This window comes from Cibotium barometz, chromosome 20 (assembly GCF_041138505.1).
Source record: "Cibotium barometz isolate CiBa-2024 chromosome 20, ASM4113850v1, whole genome shotgun sequence".
Classification (NCBI taxonomy): domain Eukaryota; kingdom Viridiplantae; phylum Streptophyta; class Polypodiopsida; order Cyatheales; family Cibotiaceae; genus Cibotium; species Cibotium barometz.
In genome coordinates this window covers 6,629,473-6,649,471 of record NC_141065.1, presented here as the reverse complement: position 1 = coordinate 6,649,471, position 19,999 = coordinate 6,629,473, and the positions used below count along the sequence as shown (strand labels likewise).

Sequence of the window (19,999 nt, the reverse complement as noted above, 5' to 3'; positions counted from 1 at the left end):
GTATTGTGGGCCGTCAGATTGGACATACAGGTGTAATCTCTTGGCTGATTTTGGTTGTACTCAGCCTTTCATACTTTTGGAATTGAATAAAGAAATACCGCAAGGGGCGCCAAGCTTTGGGGCCAACAGGTGTCGCTTTGTTTTCAGATTTGGGCACTCTAGCCCCAATCTTTTCTGTTTTCATATCTAGACTACAAGTGGACGGGTGACTGCTAGTCTACCGCACTCTGGTTTCTATCAGAGGCCGGTTTCAAGGTTCCGTTGCCGGGACCAATCATCAACTTTTTGAAGGGGGTGAGCTCGTGGTTGCCTCGAAGAAAGCCATCGCTGAAAAATTCAGCAAACATGTTTGATACAGAGGATGAGTACTTCTATCATGAAGAGGAAGAGCAAGAGACTTCTCCTGAGAGAGATGTATCTGAGGATAATCTTGCAGGAGAACAGGCTGCAGATGATGAGCATTATGAGGATGTAACACAGCCAGAGGATGTACATGGTAAAGAGGATGATGATGCTCGGTTCAAAGATCGTTTGGCTAGTGTTATGGATGTATTTATGCAGCTCACACAGAGTGAGAGATTTGCTGAATTTATGAGATCCCGTACAGAGCCCGAGAAAAGGAAGGAGAAGGTTCGTTCTAAGAATCTTCCACAGGGTCATAGTGGTGCCATCTCACAGGAACCATCTCTTGGCCAGTTTCCGAACATGCAGCATGCTTATGGAGCAAACTCACAGAGTTCCTTCTTTGGACAGCCATCAATTCCTCAGCAGAATATGCATCCAGGTTATTTTGGTGGTGGCTCGGTGTTCCAATCTATGACGGGGGGTTATCCTCAGGGAGGCATGGATATGCACGGGCCTTTTGGAGCTAATTTTCAGCCTGGTATGTAGGGGAATATGTATGGTGGTATGCAGTCCGGTATGCAAGGAAATATGTTTGGGGGCATGCAACCTGGAATGCAAGGCAATATGTTTGGTGGTATGCAGCCAGGTATGCATAATGGAATGTTGGGAAACATGGCTGGGATATATGGTATGCCAGGTGTGGGAATGGGAAATGTCGACCCAATGATGGGCATGAATGTTGGGGGCAGCAATCTTGCGAAGCCACTTCCATATGATAATCTAACGCCTATGGGAAAGGCGAAGGATTACAAGGAAGGGGGAGCTGCACTGAAGTTTGATACATTCAGTGGGGCCAAAGATAAATTGAAAGCACTTACCTTTTTACAGCAGTTTGATGCTGCTTTTTCTGGTGGGAATTACACAGAGTCCTCTAAGGTGAGGAAAGCTGCCACTTTTCTCAAGGGCAATGCTTTGCAGTGGTGGTCTACTCTTCTTTTGCAAGGCATAGCACCCACCACTTGGGTACAATTTAAATAGGTTTTCTCTTCCGTATGGCTCACATCTACATTTGAGGTGGATGTTATGACCGCATGGCACAAATTGGATGCTTCAAAATGTGAGAATTTGGAGGATTATAACAAGAAGTTTTGGGAAGCTTTACTCCCAGTGACTTCTTATCGTGTAGTGCCATTGTCTGAGCAGGTAGAGAAGTATTGTTGTGGGCTGCCCAAAGAGGTGCGAGATTATTGTATCAAGACAAGAGTAACGAACATGTCACAGATGATTGAAAATGCTATGACAGCTAATGCGTTACTCACTGGAGGATCATCTGGGTTTAAAGGCAGTAAGAACTTGAGCAAGAAAGCTGAAAAATCTGGGCATGCTTCTCGTGATGCTAAAGGGTCTTCAGAGATGAAGTATAAGAAGTTGCCAATGCCCAAGAGGACTTCTGAGGCAAGACAGGCTTTGAGAGATGCTCATAAGTGTTTTTACTCTACTGAAGAGGGGCATATGTCATTCAATTGTCCCAAAAGAAAGTCCCAAAAGGACTCTGACAATAAAGGAGAGCCCAAGTCAAAGGAACCAAAACCTTCTGCAGGCTTAGTTCCTGATCTTGTGGGGGAACAGCCAGGTGGTGAAGCAACAGAGTTGTGCAGGGCATGGGGCAAAGTGAGAGATTAGAATGCCTAGATCTTCTTTGACACAGGTGCTAGAGCCAACTTCATTTCACCAGATTTGGCTGGCCGATTGGGGATTCGCGCAGAGGAGATGGGGCCGTTACATGAGGCTAATACGGCTTGTCCAGGGTATGCAGAACCCGTTACTTCTATCATTGGGAAGCTTCGGCTTCATTTGCAGGGTTATGTGGACAGCGAAGAGTTCTTTATCATGCCACTTGATGGCTGTGATGTTTTGTTGGGGATGCCATGGTGCCACAGGGTACATGCGGTGGTGGATACTTACAATAGGAAAATCACTCTGACTCATAGAGAAAAAGAACATGTATTGGATGTAAAACTCAAAGGAGAATCTGTTCCTATTGTATCCGCTTCGGCGATTTCATTAGTAATGAAAAAGCATCTTTCCGCGTACTTGATTTATGTAAAGGATGCACAGGATGATGAGTCTAAGTCTAATTTGTCTATGTTAGATAAGGACAGGACTGATTTCTTATGTGGGTTTCAAGATTGTTTTTCCGAGTCATTGCCAGGAGAACTTCCTCCTGAGAGGCCAGAAGATCATGCCATTGATGTGATTCCTGGTAGTACTCCACCGAATAGACCGCCGTACCGTGTTAGTGCAGCCCAACAGGAGGAGATTATGAGTCAGGTGCAGGAGCTTTTGAATAAAGGGTTGATACAGCCTAGCTCATCACCCTTTTGCTCACCTGTGCTCTTAGTGCAGAAGAAGGATGGTTCTTGGCGCATGTGTATTGATTACAGGGTGCTGAACAAGAATACCATCAAGAATCGATTCTCCATACCGAGGATCGATGACATTTTGGACCGCTTACAGGGCTCCACAGTCTTTAGTCGTATTGACTTGAAAAGCGGGTATCATCAGATACGCATTAGACCCGAGAATGTGCATAAGACAGCATTCCGAACCACGTTTGGGTTGTATGAGTTCTTGGTTATGCCCTTTGGTTTGACAAATGCGCCTGCCACATTTAACAGAATGATGGACAGGATTTTCAGGCCTCATAGAGAGTTTGTGGGCACATTCTTTGATGATATGATTGTGCATTCACAAACTGAGGAAGAGCATAGAAGGCATTTGGCCATTGTGTTTGCAGAACTCAGGAACCATAGGTTGGTTATTAATGGCAAGAAGAGTGAGTTCTTTTTGCAAGAGATACATTTCTTGGGGCATATTGTGTCTGCGCATGGAGTCCGTATGGATCCAGCAAAGGTGGAAGCAATTCTTAATTGGCCAGATTTGTGGACCGTGCATGATGTACGCAGCTTTCTAGGATTGTGTTCCTATTACAGGTGTTACATACGGTACTTTGCTGAAATTGCTTCGCCTCTTCATGCTTTGACGAAGAAGGCAACTCCGTTTAGATGGGCTGATCGGGAAATTACAGCATTCAAAAAGCTCAAAGAAAAGCTTACTTCGGATCCAGTATTGGTGTTACCGGACCTCCGAAAGGCTTTTGTTGTCCAGTGTGATGCATGTGGAAGTAGCATTGGTGCAGTTCTCATGCAAGAGGGACATGTGATAGCCTATGAGAGTAGAATATTGCAAGATGCTGAGAAGCATTTACAGGTTTATGAGAAAGAGATGTTGGCTGTAATTCGTGCTCTTTCTACATGGAAACACTACTTGCTTGGGGCTGATTTCATTGTACAGACAGATCATCGGACCTTGCGTTATTTCCTCACGCAAACTAAGCTTTCAGACAAGCATATGCGTTGGGCAAACTTTTTGTCAATGTTTCACTTCCAGATTGTGCATGTGGAAGGCAAAAAGAATGTTGTGGGAGATGCTTTGTCACGCAAGCCATAGGTCTCTGCAGTTTCACTTGCTTATCATCATGAGCTTGATGAAATGAAAGAGCAGTATGCCCATGATGAGGACTTTGAAAGGTTGTATGATCAGATGTCTGAGGGTCAGCGGCATGAGCATTATATTCTCAGGGATGGATTTTTATTGATGCATGGCAGACTGTGTGTTACCAGGCCATTGCGACTCAAGGTTATGATTGAAAGTCATGCTCCACCGTATGGAGGTCATAGAGGTATTGACGCCACGGTAAAAGCAGTGGAGACTTTCTTTTATTGGCCAACCTTGAGAAGAGATGTTGATGCCTTTGTGAGGCAATGCATCGTATGTCAGAAGGTAAAGTTTGATCGTCAGAAGACACCAGGGTTATTATAGCCTTTACCTATTCCAGATAGACATTGGGAGAGCATTGCCATGGATTTTATATTTGATCTTCCACGGACACAAACGGGAAATGATGGCATCTAGACTATCATATGCAGGTTCAGTAAGCAGGCTCATTTCATTCCCGTGCGTAAGACGATCAAAGTGGATCATATGGTGAAGTTGTTCATGGCGAACATCTTCAAGTATCATGGCTTGCCTACGTCTATCATTAGTGACCGTGATCCACGGATGACGAGTTTGTTCTGGAGAGGGTTGTTTGACAACATGGGTACAACTCTCAAGTTTTCATCGTCATTTCATCCACAGACAGATGGTCAGTCAGAAGAGGCTAACTCTACAGTGTTGGATCTTCTCAAGTGTTATGTGTCAGAGCACAAGCAACAATGGAAAAAATATCTTCCTTTGGTGGAGTTTGCATATAACAACACTGTACATACCTCGACAGGCAAGGCGCCTTTTGAGATTGTAGGAGGGAAGAAGGTACCACCCATTTTGCATACAAAGGATAAGATCTTTGAGGCTGATCAGTATGTGGAGAGTTTGGATGAAGCTTATCGGAGGGTTAAGTTGGCACTCTAGAAAACTCAGCAGAAGCAAAAGAAAGCCGCAGACCGTCACAGACGTGATGTACAGTTTGCATTGGGTGATTGGGTTCTTTTGCGCTTTGAAAAGGCTAGACTCAAGAAGATGAAGGGTAAAGAGTGCTTATTCCCTAAATTGAGCATGCGTTATTATGGGCCTTTTCAGGTTTTGGAAAAGATTGGTGAGGTAGCCTATCGCTTGAAGCTACCAGATCACTGGAAGATTCACAATGCTTTTCACGTGAGTCTTCTTAGACCTTTCCGTGGGGATGTGCCTGAGGATGTATCAGATGAGGCTCAGCCGGAAGTTGAGGAACTTGATGAGGTTCTGATTCCAGAGCAGATACTGGCACATAAAGAAAGGAAGGTACGAGGTAAAGTTTCCCGTCGCTATCTTGTGAAGTTCAAGAACTATTCACCGATGGATGCGAAGTGGATGGAGGAAGGTGACTTAACAGATTCACCTCAGGTTTTGCAGCTTTATCTCGATGCCTTTGAGTTAGAGCCGACTCTTATTGTGGCTCATTCAGGTTCAGCAGAGCATGGGTCTGGAGCATTACCTGATGCTCAAGAGGGGGGGTAGCACCTCCACTCCCTTGATACAGACAGGCTCAGATGACATCTAGAGGTCGCTTGGTGCAGTTTTTATCTCACCCGAAGGTACTGAGGCTGACAGTACATCTGTTTATGGGACTTCTAATATATGTGTACTAGTCACATGGGATTTTGTGGATATGTATGGTTCACAGTGGTATACAACTTGGACTATTACTACGCCATTGTTTTGCAGTGAATGATGTTGATACATGTGCATGGCTTAGAGAGATTGGGACGCTGATCTTGCCATATTGTATATTTCACTTTGGATATTTTGCTGTATCACTAGAATGCAATCGAGGATGCTTGCCATTCTTCAAGAGGGGGGTATGTCATGGCCCTCTGAAAATGGAACAGCACAAGTGTGGGCATGGTGGTTGCTGAGTCAAAATATTGAATGATTCACATGGGGGGTGCCCGGACAGAGTTAATGATGTGTGGACATCCCTAGGTGTGAAGGGGGGAACTAGAACATTAGAATTTTAATGTTTTATTGAAAGTTGCCCCTAGGCCTTAGTGGCTAGGGAACTTTAATAACTTTTAAAGTTGGGGCCCTAGGATTATTATGGGGAGGGGGCCACTCCACTTTTGGAGTGTAAGCTTCTCTCTCCTCTCTCTCTCTCTCTTCTTTTTGGGAAAAAGAAACGTGGAGCATAGGTGCTCTTGTGGGGAAGCATGGAAAGCAAGAGGAGAAGGAGTCGACTGAAAGAAGGTGTGCTGCTGCTGTTTTCTCTGTGCAAACCAGCCGTACAGCTCTGTACGGACAGGCTGTTGCAGGTACATGCTCTGGTACAGGCGGCGCACAGGAACTGCTGCGGGTATATCTGCTGGTACAGGCTGCGCACAAGTGCAGAACTGCTGTTGCAGGCTTTGTTCCAGGTACAGCTGTACGGACAGGGCAGAAGCACTCTGACAGAGGCCGTACAGCAGGCACAGTCACCTGTACGACTGCTGACAGGTGGCCGTACAGCAGGTACAGAACTGTACCTTCAGGTACAGTCGTGTACAGATACTGGCTGCAGGCGGCGTATGCAAGGACAGCTTCTGGCACGTGTTCCGAGGCAGTACAGACTGGTACAGTGCTGTTTTTCAGGACTGTACAGACAGGTACAACACAAAGTTGGATGCAAAGAGGAAGGTACAGACAAGTACATACACACGTGTGAAGCAGGGTTGTGGAAACAAGTGCTTGCAAGTACAGATTGGTACCGTTACTTCCTCCAGTGCAGATCCACGGGCTGATTTTGGTAAGCTCCGCATCTGTTCATCTATCTCTCTTTCTACTGCTTTATGTCTGTTGCAGATTTGAGCTATCTGGCCCCTTGTGAGAGGAGGGGTATGGCAGATTGAAAAGGGTGGAGACAGAGGTTGAACAGTACATGTATGTATGAGCTGAGATGTTGAATCATGTGCTTGAGTTATGCCAGATGTATGCTCATGGCTGCCTTGCTTAGTGGTCTTGGCTGATCAGAGGGAGGCACAGTGTGTTGCTTTGAGACACAGATCTGTGTGCGTGGATCCTCTGTGCTAAGAGGTATTGTGGGCCGTCAGATTGGACATACAGGTGTAATCTCTTGGCTGATTTTGGTTGTACTCAGCCTTTCATACTTTTGGAATTGAATAAAGAAATACCGCAAGGGGCGCCAAGCTTTGGGGCCAACAGGTGTCGCTTTGTTTTCAGATTTGGGCACTCTAGCCCCAATCTTTTCTGTTTTCATATCTAGACTACAAGTGGACGGGTGGCTGCTAGTCTACCGCACTGTGGTTTCTATCAGAGGCCGGTTTAAGGTGGACCAGCCTTTGTCACCAAAAGTTGATTCTCCTTACTTAGATCGAGACTACATGGAGGATGGGACTTCTTTCTCATTGGAGAGCCCCGTTTGAGGTCTGACATTGGGAGTCGACCAGCCTGTCGACACTTACTCACCTTCTACACCTTTGACATCACGACACTCCTCTCCGAGCTTACCAAACTTCGCTTCCAGAGGGGGATACACACCTACAGCTAGTGGGCCAGTACTGGACCCGAGTATCCAACCTTATCTGGAGAGCCCTGCTGCGTAGTCTAGCCGACAGCCCGGACTTCAGTTTGGGTCATTCTCTCAAGGAGGATAGGAACCAACATGGTCGTCTGGAGATCCATCACTCGATCGGAGTCCGTGTCAAGTTTGTGTGTGTACCATGGAGTGCTTAAGTGCCTAACAGTACCTGGGTGTCTCCCATTGCAGCATAGGCTCAACATATTGTACTTATTGCTACCCTCGAACCCTGGAGAAATGTGAACCCGAATAGAGGAGGGTCTAGGAGCAGCATACGGTCTCAGACTACTGGTGTACAAGGAGGTAACATTGTTTTCTCTTCTGGTTCACCTTGTATTTCTGCTCCTAATGTGTTTTGGAATACTGCACTACCTTAAGCACAGAACCCTCCCACCCAACCCATGTTGCATGTTGGCGTTGGCATGCAGCCATTACCGGCCACACCTCCTTAGGGACTTGCATATGGGTTTTAACCAACAGAGGGATCTCTTGGCACTATGCCCATCAGTACTGCGTCGCCACCTAGCATTCCGGGGTATTAGGTAGTTTACCAATCAATCACAGGGACTGCACCCGTACGAGCTTATGTGCCTATCCAAGGATTTGTGCCTCAACGAGGCATTCCACCTGCGTAGAGTGCCCAACTTTCTATCCCATCTTATGGAGTACCCTTGCCAGGTCCTTCATTTGTTGGGTATTAGTGGTTATTCTGGAGTAACACCTAACCCTCTAGCTATGGGTACTAGCCATCTTGGACCCCACCATCTCCTTCCCTCCATGTATCTATGTCCAATAATGCTTTTACAGAAAAGACTCGTTTCAATGGATCTAATTACACCACCTAGGCTAACCTTATGGAATAGGTCTTCACTTCCCAAGGTTCTTGGAACTTGGTGAAGGGACTTGAACCGAAACCCCACCCCTCACTAGCACCTCTTGAGGTCATCAGCTATTGGGAAGCTAGGAATGCCACTGCCATAGTGGAGCTCATGCAAGGCCTACTACCGGAGCTTCATTCGTAGCTCCAACAGTTCCCCTATGTCTCTGACAGATGGGCACAACTTGTAGAGAGAGATGCAACACGCGATTGCACACGTCGCATTGATCTCAAGCATCAAATCCAAAAATGCACTATAAAAGAGGGGGATGACCTGAAAGTCAAGGTCGCCGAGTACCGACGCCTTAACGCGGAGCACGCCACCACTGGCTCCTCCAAGTCTCAGGAAGACCAAGTCTTCACATTATTGAACAAGTTGCCACCTGGTTTCTTTACTTTTGTCACACTGATTTTCATCTCTTAGCGTCTTGCTAAGGGTGAAGTTTGATGTGGCAACAATTCACTGATGCCCATCAAAGCTATTGGCACTGTATTATTTGACTCTACCACAAGCCCCAACTAGGCAACCTTGGACAATGTCTACCTAGTTTTGTAAGCCCAGCGGGGTGTGCAGTGAGGACAGACTCAACCATGTGTCCAAGAGATAAAGATATAAAGAGAGGGGAGAGAGAAAAGGGAATGGGGATCTTGCACAATACACCACAGTGAGCGGGGAACAGGCCCTGCCTCCTTTTGGGAATTTATTTAGGAACAATCCATGGGCACGCTGGCCAAGATCAATACAATCAATGAATACAAAACAAACAGATATGCCAATGCAGGATATCCAAGTCGTCGTCGATGTGGATGTCGAGGCACAAGATCTCTGATGCCGAGCACACCACAGGAATGACCCACAAGTATCTCTCACCGGGCTAGTACCAGATCCAATATCCAAATCCAATAATTTCAAGTCCAGATCCAAGTCCAAATCCAAGTTTAGATCCAAATCCAAGTCTCGATCCAAGTTCAAGTCCAAGGAAACCTCAAGTTCCATGTTCATGTCCAAGCTTCATGCCCAAACTATATGTCCAAGTTCCATGTTTATGTCCAAGCTTCATGCCCAAGCTATATGTCCAAGTTCCATGTCTATGCTTCATGTCCAAGCTCTAGTCCCAAGTCCAAGGAACCTCAAGTACACACGAGGTACACAGGTGACACGTGTAGAAGACAAAGTATAGGTTGACCAGCAGTAGAATCTGTTGCGCAAATCCGGAATAGAAACAGCCCTGAGTAGGCTTGTATGAACCAAAGTAGGTCTATGTGACTGTATCGTATAGTTAACTGGTGGTGGCAGCCAAGTAGGTGGCAACAGAGGTTCAGTCGGCAGCACAGAAGGTTCTGAACAGCATCTTGGGAGTGCTGGCAGCACACAACAGTATGCAGCAGGTCGTGGAGGTGGCACAAGAGATCGTACAGCGCTGGAAGCAACTGACGCAGGTGGCTGCAGCGCTGCAGTAGTTTGGCGCTGTTCTGAAGGTGGCGCACAGGTAAGGCAGTACGGCAGTGAGGGTACCGTAGCGCACAGGCAGCCACAGCCAAAAACTGGAGATGGCAATGCTGGCTGGAACAGTAGTGCTGGCTGGCGGCAGTGGGGCAGCACGCAGATGATGGTTCAGATGGGCAGATGGCTGTGCAGCCAGGTGCAACGGGCGGTGATGGTGCTGGCGGCACAGGCTGCGAAACAGGGCGGTGATGGCGGGTGGCGCAACCAGTGCAGGCGGCTGAGCAACAGCTGGCGGGTGGCGGTGATGGAGGCGTAGACAGTAGTTCTGCCGACATCAGAGGTGGTGCAAAGGTGGTGACAGCCAGGCAAGGAGTAGCACTGGCAGATGGCGGCCAGTAAGGTGGCGATGAAGAGACTCCATGTTACTTGATGATGGAGATGGCGATGAGCTTCTCCCTTCTACGATAGAGGCCACCCCCTTGATGTTGACGATGAAGGAAAACCCCTAGCCTTGTTTAAAGATCTTCACGTCTTGTCCTTGAGGATGCCCCTTCAAGAGGAACTCTTGCTTCAATGATCTTGTTCATAGTACTACAAGAGAAGTCCAATCCTTTTTATACTGGTAAGAGACCTTGCTTTGTGCCAAAAAGCCTTCATGCTTTTGCTTTGCTTTTTTATGCTTTGCTTTTCTCTTTTTCCCTTTGCTTTTGCTCTCCTTACTTTTATTAATAAAATATTATTCAACTTTTGGTGCTTCGCTTTTCTGGCTTTAAGGCCTTAGAGCTGCTTTTTGAGAAAGCGTCTTTTTACTTTTTGGTCCGGCTTAGTCTCCTCTTTCAAATGGTGTCCTTGGCTCGCGGTCAACCCTGTTTGACTTTTTGCTTTTTGTTGCTTTTTGACCAACAATGTTGGTTTTTCTTAATCAAACTTTATGGACCCTGTCCCCATGTCTTCTTCCACCTGTCAGGTGTTCGGGCATGGGTTTCATCATGTGAAATAGATCTAGGAGAACCAAATAGTTACACTAGTTCCTAACTTGGGCCTCAACTTATTTGGTGCAGGAATCACATGCAGGCGCTCAGCCAAGGGACTGTTCTATCTCTCTCTCTCTTTTGGAAGGGGATGGAAGACTGCAGGAGGCGCAAGGCTGAACAGGCTTCTTTCTCTCTCTTAGTTATGGAAAAAGCACATGCTGTGGGCAAACAGCCTTGGTTTTGGCACCGTGCTCGGATGGTGTATCTGTGGGTTTCTCACGGAAGCACGACATTGGTTTTCGAGATAAAACATGACTCTAGTTTCGGGGAAACAGGCCTATGTTGTATGGGATACAGGACTTTGGTTTCAAGTGGAAACAAGTCTTTGGTTTCATGAGGGAACATGTCTTTGGATTCATGTGAACAGGTTGTTGGTTTCTCTAGGCAAGGGTACCAGGATCCAATGGCACCAGAATACAATAATATCTTAGAAAGTGTACGAATACATGCACAAGTAGAGTTCGATCCATATATCCATGAACCAAACCAACTCTAGGACTGCTCGCAAGACTTATGCCCTCCTTAGAGTCTGGAAGTGTTAGCTCAGGCTGCTGCAAACTTTGAGCTCAACCAAACCATGTCATTCCAAAGGAGACCAGCTCTACAAATAGCATCCATCTCAATATTCAATCAACCAACGTTGTGGTCAAGAACAACGAGAACCATATGACAAAGATGATCAACGTCTCAATCTTCCTCAGTCATACATTAGTTCCAAAGACAAAAATCATCTCTGTTAACCATAGGTGTAGACAGAGTTATCCATAGTTGCAACTATAGCTCATGGTGCGGCCGACTGTGAACCATACACAACTTTACCATCTCATGTGACTAGTACACAATATCATAGAAGTCCCATAAGCAGATGTACTGTCAGCTATCAGTACCTTCGGGTGAGAGAAAAGCTGCACCAAGCGACCTCTAGATGACATCCGAGCTTGTCTGTAACAAGGCAGCAGAGGTGCTACCCCCCTCTTGAGCATTAGGCAATGCTCTAGACCTCAGCTCTGTTGAACTTGAATGAGCCTTTTATAATGGTCGCTCCAACCGAAAAGCTTCAAGACAAAGTTGAAATCCCTAGGTGAATCTGCAAAGTCACCTCCTCTTGTCACTTCGCATCTATAGGTGAATAATCCATAAACATCACCAGATAATGATGTGAAACTTTGCCTCTTACTTTTCCTATCCTGTAGTGCCAATATCTGTACCAGCATATGAACTTCCTCTAGCTCTTCCCTACTGGTTTTTGCTCATCAACAATATCCTCAGGCACCCAAAACAAGTGGTAAGCGCAAGTCCCCGATGAAGCATAGTAGATCACCACTTCTAAGCATAGAAAGAAGCTGCCTTCCGAACCCATGAAGCCTCTATGAAGATTCCACCGGTGACAAACCGTCGAAAGCCATAGCCTTCAACCCATCTTTTGCACCATAACACTTCAACTGCTTCTTGTTCTTGGCCCAAGCGTCTTCTCTTTGGCGTCATTTCTCGTGAGCTTTATCTTTAGCTTTTTCTTTTCACCTCATATAGGCAAAGACACAATCCTGTTGAAACCGGCCTCTGAAAGAAACCAAAGTGCGGTAGACTAGCAGTCACCCTTCCAATTGTAGTCCAAATAAATAACAAATTAACAGGAGCTAGAATGCTCCAAAACTGAAAGGAAATCGACACCTGTTGGCCCCAAAGCTTGGCGCCCCTTTCGGTATTTCTTTATTCAAATTCAATGAAATGTATGATTGAGTACAACAAAGCTAGTTCAGGAAAGTAAACCTGCATGTCCAATCTGGCAGCCCTCAAGACCTCTTAGCATAGAGGATTCACACACAGATCTGTGTCCCACAAAAGCAACACACTATGCTTCCCTCTAATCAAACAAGACAATTCAGCAGGGCAGCCTTGAGCACACATCTGGCTGTTCCATGAACATGGTTTCAAACTCAGTTCAAATACACATCCTGTCATGATCCTGTGAAAGTGGAACAGCACAAGTGTGGGAGCAAGATAAATATTTAATGATTCACATTTGGGTTCCTGGACAAATAGAAATATGGTGGACATCTTCAAATGTGAAGGAAGACCAAGGACATTAATATTTTTAATGTTTTAACCTTGGGTGGCCCCTAGGCATAAGTGACCCTTAGGAAGTTTAATAAACTTGAGAAAGGGGCACTAGGATTTTTTTGGGAAAAAAGGGGCAACTCCACTTTGGGAGTTACACTCCTCTCTCATCTCTCTCTCTCTCTTGCTTTTGGGAAATCGTGCAAGTTACCTGCGTGGAGGAGAAGAGAAACTCTGTCGACTAGCTGCATAGTAGTGGACTGCTGGATTTGTTGTGAAGAGAGCAGGCCGTACTGTATACAGGCCGTACAGACCACGTGGCTGCAGGCCGTACAGAGCAGGCGGCTGCAGGCCTATCGGCGACTGGTTTAGGCGACGCTGGCAGAGTACAGACAGCAGGTACAGTTTCGTATTGGTGGTACATGTGACGGTTGCTGTACGACAGCAGGTACAGTCATACGGGTGCTGCAGAGTCAGGCGAATTCAGGTGCAGGCTGACAAGGACATCATAACTGGTTCAAATCAAGTCAAAGTGGTTGATATCATGGCACAGCTGAGACATACGTTTGAGATGACTAATCTCGGTCTTCTCTCGTATTTCCTTGGCATGGAGGTGGTCCAGCATCTTGGTGGTATTTTTGTGTCACAACAAAAGTACTGTCTTCAACTCATTAATTCCTATTTTCTTGATGGTGCTGTCCTTGTGGCCATCCCACTGGATCCAACCATCAAACTTACAAAGGAAGCGGACTCACTGCCACATGAAGAGCGAGCCTACCGTCAAGTGGTTGGGAAACTCATACGACTCACTAACTCTAGACTTGACATTTCTTATTGCACATCCATATTAAGTCAGTATTTCCATGCTCCAAAGGAGCAACATTGGAGTTCAATGATGAGGGTTGTTCACTATCTAGCGGGTACCTCTATGTTCGGACTTCACTACAGTCGTGGATTCACCCTGCGTGGTTACACGGACTTCGATTGGGCCGGTTATATAAATTCCTGGCGCTCACATGGTGGTTATTTGTACTCACTTGGATATGGTCCTTTCTCTTGGTCTAGCAAGAAGCAGGACACTGTTGTAGGTTCCTTAGCCGAGGCCGAGTACCGGGCCCTCTATGATGCCACCACTGCGGCTTTGTATCTCCGTCAGCTTCTTGAGGAGAAGTGCATTCCCATGGACACCGCTACTACAATCTATGTCGACAATCAAAGTGCGATTGCCCTAGTTGGCAATCCTATTTTTTCTAACCGTACCAAGTATGTTAGTATTCATTTTCACTTTACCAGGGAACAGGTTAAGCTTGGTAGCATCAGGTTCCAGTACATTCCTACGACAGGCAACCATGCCGACATTCTTACAAAGTCTGTCAATCGGCCTATCCTCGAGCGTCTTTGCGAGCAGATCGGCATCGGTCCTTCACCATCACTCTCAACGTCTTGAGAGGGGGACCATCCTCACCATTTGTATTATCTATCATTGTTGTAAAGGGCGCATGAGTAAGTGAAAACCCAGTGAGGGCATTGCTCATGTGAAAACCCTATGCATAGCATTTACCATCTTGCATACCCTTTGCATTGCATTCTATTTTTTGTGTTTGGGACGCATGTGTGAACGAAAACCCATATGTGCCTTCATGCATGTGAAAACCCTTTGCATGTTGCATTGATCCAATACGGGCCCAAACTCAAAAGAATCTACAAAAGACGAAGAGAAGAACATATGATCTACACCCTCAACAACTAAACCTACCTAATGCCAAATACTTCATCATGTTCCTCTTCATCCACTTAACATTTTCTTCATCTTCTCTCATGGTCCCCTTTTGGCTTGAGAGGGGGTGTGTGCATAGTAGCTTTGAAACACGTTTCAGACCGTACGAAACGGACCGAAATGTTTTGAAAACGTTTCGTTTATTGAAACACGTTTTTTATCATCACGGATTTTTTTGGGAAAAAAATCCGTCTTATTGCTGCGTCGATTTTTTATTTTTTGGCACACGTTTCGAGGCTCTCTTTTTGCATATGTGCGCATCTGTCTCGACTGTGTACATGGCCAACTGTGAAGCTGTCGGGTCACGGGTGAAAGTGCCAAGGTAAGCCTACCTTGAGTCAGGGTATTTTTATCTTCTTTTTGCATATGCTTCTATACTATATAGGCTGCTATAGCTTGCTGCTCGCAGCCTTCTGTTCTTTTTTTTTTTGGCATATGCTTCTATAGGTTGCAATGTGGAGCATGTGCAACTATAGCCTATGCCCCCATAAATAGTATGGGTGTACCTTGTTGGCAATAGTTATTAGAGTGTAAAATCAGGCTTTTTTCCCTACAACTAAAATGGGGTTTTTTTCCCATAACCTATGCAGGGTCTCAGACTGCAGGCAACATGGTATTTCTCTTGCAACTTTGCAAGATGCCTTTCACAAGATCCGTTGTGGAGCAATGTCACATGGGAGAGCAAGTATGTAGGGCCAGGCTCAAGAAAATGGAGGTGCAATTTTTGTGCAAAGGTGCATCCTAATAGCATTACACGGTTGGAAGGCACACTTGACACATTCAAAGGGCCATGGGGTGGGACCTTGTAAGGCTGTACCAAGGCACGTTTATGAAAGCCTTAAGGCTTGGAAGGCTAAGGAACTAGGTCTTCCTGTCGAGGAGATCGTGGATCTTGAGCATTTAAGAGAGCTTGCCATCACTGTGGAAGAGCAAGATTCTACAATAGGTGACATGCAAAGTCAGCATCATTACACTTTTACTGTTGGGGGTAGCTCTAGCTTAGCACCTCGAGCAAAGAGGACCACTTTACCTTTGTTGAAGAAAGGGCATGTGAAGGTAGGGTTTCAAAAGGCTGCCATGAAGGAGACAACAAGAGAGATAACCAAGCTTTTTGTTGAGTGTGCATTGCTTTTCAATATTTTGCGGACTCCTCCATGGAGGACAACAATTTGAGCAATTTGACGCATAGGTTGTGAGTGGGATGGTCCCTCCTGTGAGGCCTTGCGTACTACAGAGATGGAGCCTCTTAAGGCTACTTGCGTAAAGTATGGGTGAACTTTGATGTGTGATGGTTGGTCTGATGTGAAGAAGAGGAGTGTTTATAACATTCTGGTCTCCTCATACAAAGGCACTATGTTTATTCATGTCATAGATGCCTTTGTGGTTGGGACAATGGTGACAGGGGAGTTCATCTTCAGGCATATACGCCAGGCTATATAAGAGATTGGCCCAGACAACATTGTGCAGGTGATAACAGACAATGGATCGAGTTGTGTTTCCATGGGAAGGATGCTTGAAGAAGAGTTCCCCAAGATTGTATGGACACCTTGTGCTGCACATAGCCTTGATTTGATGATAGAAGATGTGGGAAAGCTGGATTGGGTGAGAAACATTTTTATGTAGTCTCGAGTATGGTGAACTTTGCCGTAATGGTTTGGTTAATTAAGTTTTAATCTTGTTGTTTAATAAGTAGACTTTGTATAATTAGGTCCTCTTCTTGAGAAAATTAGTAGATGTTTTTTTCTCTCGATATTTGGTCCTATAATTATCTCCTAGGTGAGGCTAATCTCTACTAAAAAGGTGAACTAAAATGGATGGGTAGATTAGGAATAATTAAGCCCTTGGTTAGTGTATGTTGAGAAATTGATTAGCCCAATTAGTGGTCTAATCAAGCGTTAAACTAGAAATCGACCTTAGAAGGATAAAAACTAAGTGCTCTATTAATTCAAAACTAGAAAGTACATTGGCTAAACTACCTGTCAAAGACAATTGGTTGGTTGCCTTCGTCTTGGGTCCTGCATTGTTCTTAGCACCCTTCTTCTTCGGGCACGTGTCCTTTTTCTTCGCAAATGAAGCAACACCCCTTCTTCTTGAGCTTCAAAGCCTTGAGGAGATGGTTTTTCTTCGCTGGAGTTGAGTGAGAATTCTTTGAAAGTTGGTCCAAAGACTTTTCTTCTGTTGTGCTAGTCATCGGTGAGGAGAACTTCCTTTTGTGCTTGTTTCCCTGCTCGGTTACGGGCTTGGTTTTGGAAGAGACCATCGTATCATCATAAATACGCGCAGAGTGAATGGCCTCGTCCAAAGTTTTGCACTTGTTATTCTTGACCTGTAAACGGTACGAGTCGGGTAATCTTGCTACGAAGAAACCCAATAGAGTAGTAGAATCCATCTTTGTAGCTTTCATCTGCAAGTCTCTAAATTTCTAGAGGTAGACCTCATAAGTGAGGTTCTGCAAGGTCATGGCCAAATTGGCAAACTGAGCAACTATATCTTAGTCATCCTCCTTGAGAAACTCTTCCGTGAAGACTTCTTCAACTACGCCCAGGATGTTGGTTTAGGTTTGAGTTTTTTCCTCAGAGCAAAGCCTTGCTCGAGAGGAAACTTGTTGCCAATTGAATCTTTTTGTCATCGCCATATTGATGAAACTGGAAGTGGACTTGCCACTTATGTAGCCATGTGTCCACAATCTCCTTGGTACACTGCTTTTGCTCGCCCCCAAATTGCTCCGGAGTGATATTGGGGCCTGAAGCAGACGCCAAGGTATCCATGCCCGAGAGATTAGACAAGGTAGTGGTCAATAAAGAGATGGAATTTCGTAAAGTCTGCATATGTGCGGCGACCTGTGCCTGACGCTCTACGAAAGAAGCCTCAAAACTAACCTGAAACTCCTGAAAATCAGATTTAGTCACGAAATCTTCGAAAAGATCGCCGTCGGTAGCCTCAGTGGCGGGCAGGTCTTCGTGTCTGAGAACAGGCTCCATCTCGGATTCTTGTGTCACAAAATTCCTTACAGCTTCTATTTTTCTACTGTTCATGTGTGGCATGTGGAGCCTGATATGACATACATGTATGGCTGGTGTAGCTTGACATGGTGTGTCTGTGTGGCATATAGAGCATGACATGAGAGTACATGTATGGCTGGTGTAGCCTGACATGATAGTACATGTGTGGCTTGCGGGGCTTGACATGGACTAGCTATCTTTGAGAACTTTGGAATTTATGTTGTGGGAAGGTTCCTGAAGGATCATGAGCCCTGGACATTTTATTGGATACAACTGAGCAGATGGGTGTTTCTTCCAGTCTAGCTGCACTCATGTGTGCATGACTTTGATTTTATCTTTGGATGACTTGTCTTGTTTGCGTGGACAATGCTTGAAATTTTTGCTTGCGTTGTCCATGGGGCCGGGGACGCCTGGGCACCCTGTGGACGTGTATGTGAACACGTGTTTGGGACTGACAGGTGGTCTACATGTGTTTTGCAGGTGGTAAGTATTCCCAAAAACTCAATTTACAGCTTTATAAGTTCACATGCTAATAATTATTGGTGCAGGTTCACACTCACTTATAAGTGACCGGACAACTTATAAGTGAGTACACGTTGAGCAGCCTAAAAAGCACATGTGGGAGATAAAACTTGCGGAGGAGCTCTAATCTTGAGTAAGACTCCAGTGTTATGTGAGGCGCTTGCTTTTCCGGGTGCATGAGAGCTGGTCGACTACTTCTACAAGCTGTTTACAGCCTTCTATTGTGACAAAAACCTAACAGGTGCATGGGAAGTGCTGGCTGACCCTTTCTGCATGTTCTCCAGTGCTGGCTGGCTGATTTCCAGCTTGAACAGTTGCTGGACAGAGGATAAAAATAGGGAGGAAGAGCTGGTCGTCGGGATCTGGACATTTTTTTTCTGACCGGGGGCTTGCAGGCTTGTGTACAACTGTTGGTTGATTTCTTCTGAGGCTACTGAGGGCTGGTTGATTGCTGAAAACAGCCTTTGAGGGCTGGTCGACTTGCTCTATGAGCCAGACAGGAAGAAGACGATGATGTTGAGTTGTCCCGGGCTGATGTGGGAGTGCTATGGGCTGTCCATAGTTGTCTTGCATGTGCTTGATGCCAAGAATGCTCACTTGTGCTGAGAATTGTCAGGAAATTCAGTTTATGCAGACTCCTTTTTGGTAATCTAACCATAAAGGGGGGAAGGGGTGGGGGGGTGTCAGCCCATCTTCTGGCCCCGAGTGTGGTGTACTGTGCAGATTTGTCATCTTGTTTTATCTGGCATGCTTATGTGTATTTTCAGATTTCATGATTGATTAGATTTTGTGTGTTTAGTTGTCCTTCCGTTTTACATTGGTATCAGAGCTTGGCTTTCTCCACAGTTGTGCCTTATATGATGCTGGATATGGCTGTAAGGAGTCATTATCCATGAGAGAAGGTTGGGATTCTGAGGTAGCCCTCGTCTTATTGTTGCACCTCGAAAGAGGTTACCTTTGGTTTAAGCGGCAGTGAGCGTGTGGAAAGACCTCGTGGCTCTCCTGTCCGTGTAGGGGCACTGTTGCACCCTTGCAGTCTATTCGGTATCATACATGGGGAACTGGTAGAGAGCGATTTCGGGGCACGGAAAATTCTTTTCTTTTTGAAAAGCTGGAAGATACAATTATGGCCAGCCAATCAGATCATTCTGTGGAGGACTCTATCACCTGTACTCGCCGCATGCGGGAAGAAGATAGAGACAGGGATCGTGTTGGGGCTTTGGCGGATAACGATCCAGCGTTGTCTGCGCCAGGGCTGAGGATCAGCAGGGTGTTGATGCCTTGACTCCATGCTTTGCAAAGAGATCATGATGTACAGAGGGTCATTGAATCAAAGTCTCATGTGAAGGCCGATGCGGTCACTTTTGATGCAATTGCCCAATAGATGGGAATCGACAAACCTCGAGAGTTGGCTGTTGCTTATTTAAAAAGCCGTGGTGATGTTGTTTCCGATGATGAGGGCAAGTGGGTCTTCACACGGCAGCCTTGCAGGCTATTCCGTGAAGGGACCTTCGATGATGTTGTGAGAGGGCATGCAAACCGCACCAGTGATGTAAGAGGGCATGCAGCCCGAGCAAGTGATGTAAGTGGGCATGCAGCCCGAGCAAGTGTTTTGAGGGGGCTTGCAGCTCATGCAACAGATATGACGGGGCAGTCCGAGGGGATGATGTACATCGACATGTAGCTCGTGGGGATGATGAGGGGTTTTCAGTCCATTTGAGAGATGCAGAAGATCTTCATGCATTGTCGGTGGTGTCTCCACCTTCTAGGTATGTTCCTGCTCCTAAAGTTCCATCCAGAGTGGAAGGTGTTACGCGGGAAATCAG

The 19,999-nt window shown here is 45.9% G+C and overlaps 2 protein-coding genes across 3 annotated transcripts in view; both read left to right on the top strand.

Annotated features, from left to right (window-relative positions):
- POD1 (POLLEN DEFECTIVE IN GUIDANCE-like protein) overlaps positions 1 to 19,999 on the top strand; it is an 83,351-nt gene that overhangs the window by 33,096 nt on the left and 30,256 nt on the right. The window lies entirely within an intron of this gene.
- LOC147627490 (uncharacterized) lies at positions 3,905 to 5,537 on the top strand. The gene is made up of 2 exons (XM_086815080.1): positions 3,905 to 5,289; positions 5,324 to 5,537. Exons 1-2 carry the CDS (start codon positions 4,927 to 4,929, stop codon positions 5,444 to 5,446), a joined length of 486 nt encoding a protein of 161 aa, XP_086671206.1. The 5' UTR covers positions 3,905 to 4,926; the 3' UTR covers positions 5,447 to 5,537.

Bases quoted from the DNA above. Each gene is read 5' to 3' on its own strand.
- LOC147627490 (XM_086815080.1), top strand. From the start codon at position 4,927: ATGAAGGGTAAAGAGTGCTTATTCCCTAAATTGAGCATGCGTTATTAT. The intron at 5,290-5,323 runs GTTTTGCAGCTT...CCTTTGAGTTAG, and splicing joins ACTTAACAGATTCACCTCAG to AGCCGACTCTTATTGTGGCT.